At 54.9% G+C, this 3,487-nt stretch overlaps 1 protein-coding gene across 1 annotated transcript in view; it reads right to left on the bottom strand.

Annotated features, from left to right (window-relative positions):
* Positions 1-26, bottom strand: part of WDR46 (WD repeat domain 46) — a 20,963-nt gene extending 20,937 nt beyond the window's left edge. The window contains exon 1 of the mRNA XM_015417433.1: positions 3-26. Within this exon, the coding sequence (XP_015272919.1) occupies positions 3-26 (24 nt within the window). The remainder of the gene's footprint in view (positions 1-2) is intronic.
* Positions 27-3,487: the final 3,461 nt, after the last annotated feature.

Below are 3,487 nucleotides of genomic sequence, written 5' to 3'. Positions count from 1 at the left end.
ACCCTTTCTGGGCGGCCGGCGGCCATCTTGGGCCAGGGCAAAGGAAGGGACGTTGCAAAACGGGCGGGGGATGATTCCTCGCCTGCAACAGAGGGAGGAGGGAGTGGGGCCCGCGGCCAGACAGAGGGGGGAGGGGTCCCCAGATGGAAGGGGGGGGGAGAGGGGAGAGTAACTCCCCACCAGTGAGCTGGCACATAGGGTTGCCAGCTCCCGGTCGGGAGGCACCTGGAGATTTGGGGGCTAGAGAGGGAGACCTTCGTGTGGTATAGATCCAAGGCAGCCCTTTCCTCCAAGGCAGCCCTTTCCTCCAGGGGGGGGGGGTGATCTCTTGTCCTCTGGGGGATCACTCATCATCGTCCCAGGAAATCTCCAGCTCCCGCCTGGAGGTTGGCAACCCTAGGGGCAGGGTTTGTGGGGGGGGCGGGACCTCAGTGTGGTGTAAGTGCCGTGAGAGTCCGCCCTCCAAAGCAGCCCTTTCCTTCAGGGGGAACTGATGTGACGTCTGGGTCCCGGAGAGATCGGTTGTAATAGAAGAAGAGGAGGAGGAGGAGATGGGATGTATCCCCCATGGCCCTTCACTACCCCCAAAGGAGTCTCAGAGCGGCTGACAAGCTCCTCTCCCTTCCCCTCCCCACCACAGACAGACACCCCCTGGGAGGCGGGTGGGGCTGAGAGAGCTCTTGACAGAAACTGCTCTTTTTCAAGAACAGCTCTGCCAGAGCTGTGGCTTGGCCAGGGTCATCCAGCAGCTGCAATTGGAGAAGTGGGGAACCAGACCCGGTTCTCCCAGATTAGAGTCCGCGCACTTAACCACGACACTAAACTGGCTCTGCCCAAGAAGAAGAAGAGATTGGATTCATACCCCATGGCCCTTCACTACCCAAGGGAGTCTCAGAGCTGCTTGCAAACTCCTTCCCCTTCCCCTCCCCACAATAGTGGGGAATCGCCGGCCCCCACCTGGAGGTTTAGAATAAATACATTGAAGTACAGCAGAGAGGGTTGTGCATATAACCACACCGTCAAAAACTGCAACGCCGTCCCCAAAAGAGCTGCAGGACCCCCTACTACACTGTTCATAGGAGAATGTTTCGATTCAAGTGTCCAGTATTTTGGGGTACGGCGTTACAGCTTTTGACTGTTGTTATATGCACCCCCTGGAGGTTGGCAACCCGAGATAGATTCTGACCTTTCTGGACAGTCCCTGAATATCACAGAACAGTTCCCAAGGGCTGCTTTGTCCATACTCAGAGGCAGCTTCGGTGTTGTCAGGCTTGGACTCCATAGAGACTGGGAGCAGGCAGCCCACTGCAGGGAGAAAACACACCCTGATCCACCTCCCCAGGGCTTCCACTTTGCCGGCTCCCTTTTCCCCGTGTGCGCAGACATTGCTTATGAAGCACTGTGTGGTGTGATCTATCGAACCCTGACAGAGTTGAGCGAAGGCGAGGAGACCATGCCGGTGACTACATCCACCCCACCCACCCCCCGGTTCCGAGCACCGTTATAAAACGCAGGCAGACAAAAAAGGTTCTGAGGGCTGGGACATCCAGCCAGGGGAATTGGTCTCTGTTTCCACTAAGAACATCCGGGGTCTTCACCCTACGCGTAAACTGGGGTGGAAGTGAACCGGCCCTTTTCAGGTGTTGTGTAAAATCAATGACGTGACTGTTGAACTGGGACTGCCTAAACATTTAAACTTTTTGCATCCCATTTTCCATTTCAGCTTCTTAAGATGGGATCCCAACGGGCACAGCCGCACCCCACCCCCCCATGGTGCAAGGCAGACAGCATTTTGAAGTGACTGATATATTGGGACTCTAAAGCTTAAGCGTAGTAAGTTGTACTATTTGGTGGAATGGGCTGACTTTGGGCCGCAGCATCGCGAGTGGGTGGCGGTGGGTCCCTGTGAGGCAGGTGGGGCTGAGAGAGCTCTTGACAGAGACTGCTCTTTTTTCAAGGACAGCTCTTATCAGAACTATGGCTTGCCCAAGGTCATCCAGCAGGTGCAAGTGGAGGAGGAGGAAGAAGAGATTGGATGTATACTCCATGGCCCTTCACTACCCGAAGGAGTCTCAGTGGGGCTCACAAACTCCTTTCCCTTCTCCTCCCCAGAACACCCTGTGAGGCGAGTGGAGCTGAGAGAGCTCTGGACAGAAAGGACTCTTTCTCAAGGACAGCTCGTCAGAGCTTGTGACTGACCCAAGGTCATCCAGCCGGGTGCGAGTGGAGGAGCCAGGAGGAGTGGGGGAATCAGACCCGGTTCTCCCATCAAGGCCCCTCGTCTTCTGTGCAAGTTCCGCTGTCGTTTCCCGGGGGAAATGGGGGGGGGAGAGCTTTTGGAAGGGCAGGATGTCAGTTAACACTGCCATTCTCTGGAATGTGTGTGTGTGTGTGGGGGGGGAGATCCTCCTCGCCTCTGGCTGGTACACTAACAAAGTCTCCTGTCTGGGTTTTATCTGCTTTTGCTTTTGTGACCTTGGATGTGCCAGCTGCTACCGACTCGCTGGGAACAAACGGCTTCTACTTTTGCTCACTCTCTTTCCCCCACGTGCGTGGACATTGCTTATTGGCTTCTGCTTGTAGAGGGGGATGTTTTAAACCTAGTATAATTCAGGCCATTCCTGACACAAGAAGTTCACGTGTTATAGTTATGAACTACCAATAAACAGAATTCTTCTTATGAAGCTCTGTGTGGTGTGATCTGACTGTCGAACCCTGACACTCTGCAGCAATAACATCACACGCCCATTTTAAAAGGTGTTTATTTCGAGTGGAACTTGCACAAAACATGGGAGAGATGCTCATGCTTCCCTGTGTGGCTTACAGATTTCCCCCCCCCCCCAATCAGAAATGTCAAAAGCTTCCTGGCGGGGAAGGCTCCGAATCCAGACCTGCCTCTCCCATATCCTCACGTGATCCACTCTAACCACCAAGCACTGGCTGTTCTGTACCCTGGGAAGTGGGGGGGAAACGGCCACAGGTGGTCCTGACTCTGGTCTGCACCCGGCACGGTCCACATGGAAAGAGCCCGTGTAGCCGTAGGACCCGCACCGTGTCCTCAGCATAGTCAGGCACCGGGTGGGGGGGATGGATGCACTTTACCACTTCACTCCTGAGAAGGTCAGTGGAGAAGGCTATTGGGTATTACAAGTTGAAAACACTCAGTATATCTGGGGTTAAATGTTGCCTCTTAAGATGGGATCCCAACGGGCACAGCCGCCCCGCCCCCCCGATGGTGCCAGGCAGACAGCATTTTGAAGTGGCTGATATATTGGGACCCTAAGCTTAAGCGTAATAAGTTGTACTATTTGGTGGAATGGGCTGACTTTGGGCCGCAGCATCGCGAGTGGGTGGCGGTGGGTCCCTGTGAGGCAGGTGGGGCTGAGAGAGCTCTTGACAGAGACTGCTCTTTTTTCAAGGACAGCTCTTATCAGAACTATGGCTTGCCCAAGGTCATCCAGCAGGTGCAAGTGGAGGAGGAGGAAGA

This window comes from Gekko japonicus, unplaced genomic scaffold, assembly GCF_001447785.1.
Source record: "Gekko japonicus isolate JY-2015 unplaced genomic scaffold, Gekko_japonicus_V1.1 scaffold2685, whole genome shotgun sequence".
Classification (NCBI taxonomy): Eukaryota; Metazoa; Chordata; class Lepidosauria; order Squamata; family Gekkonidae; genus Gekko; species Gekko japonicus.
Note: the sequence above shows the minus strand (reverse complement) of the source record. Positions and strands in the feature narration are given on the sequence as shown.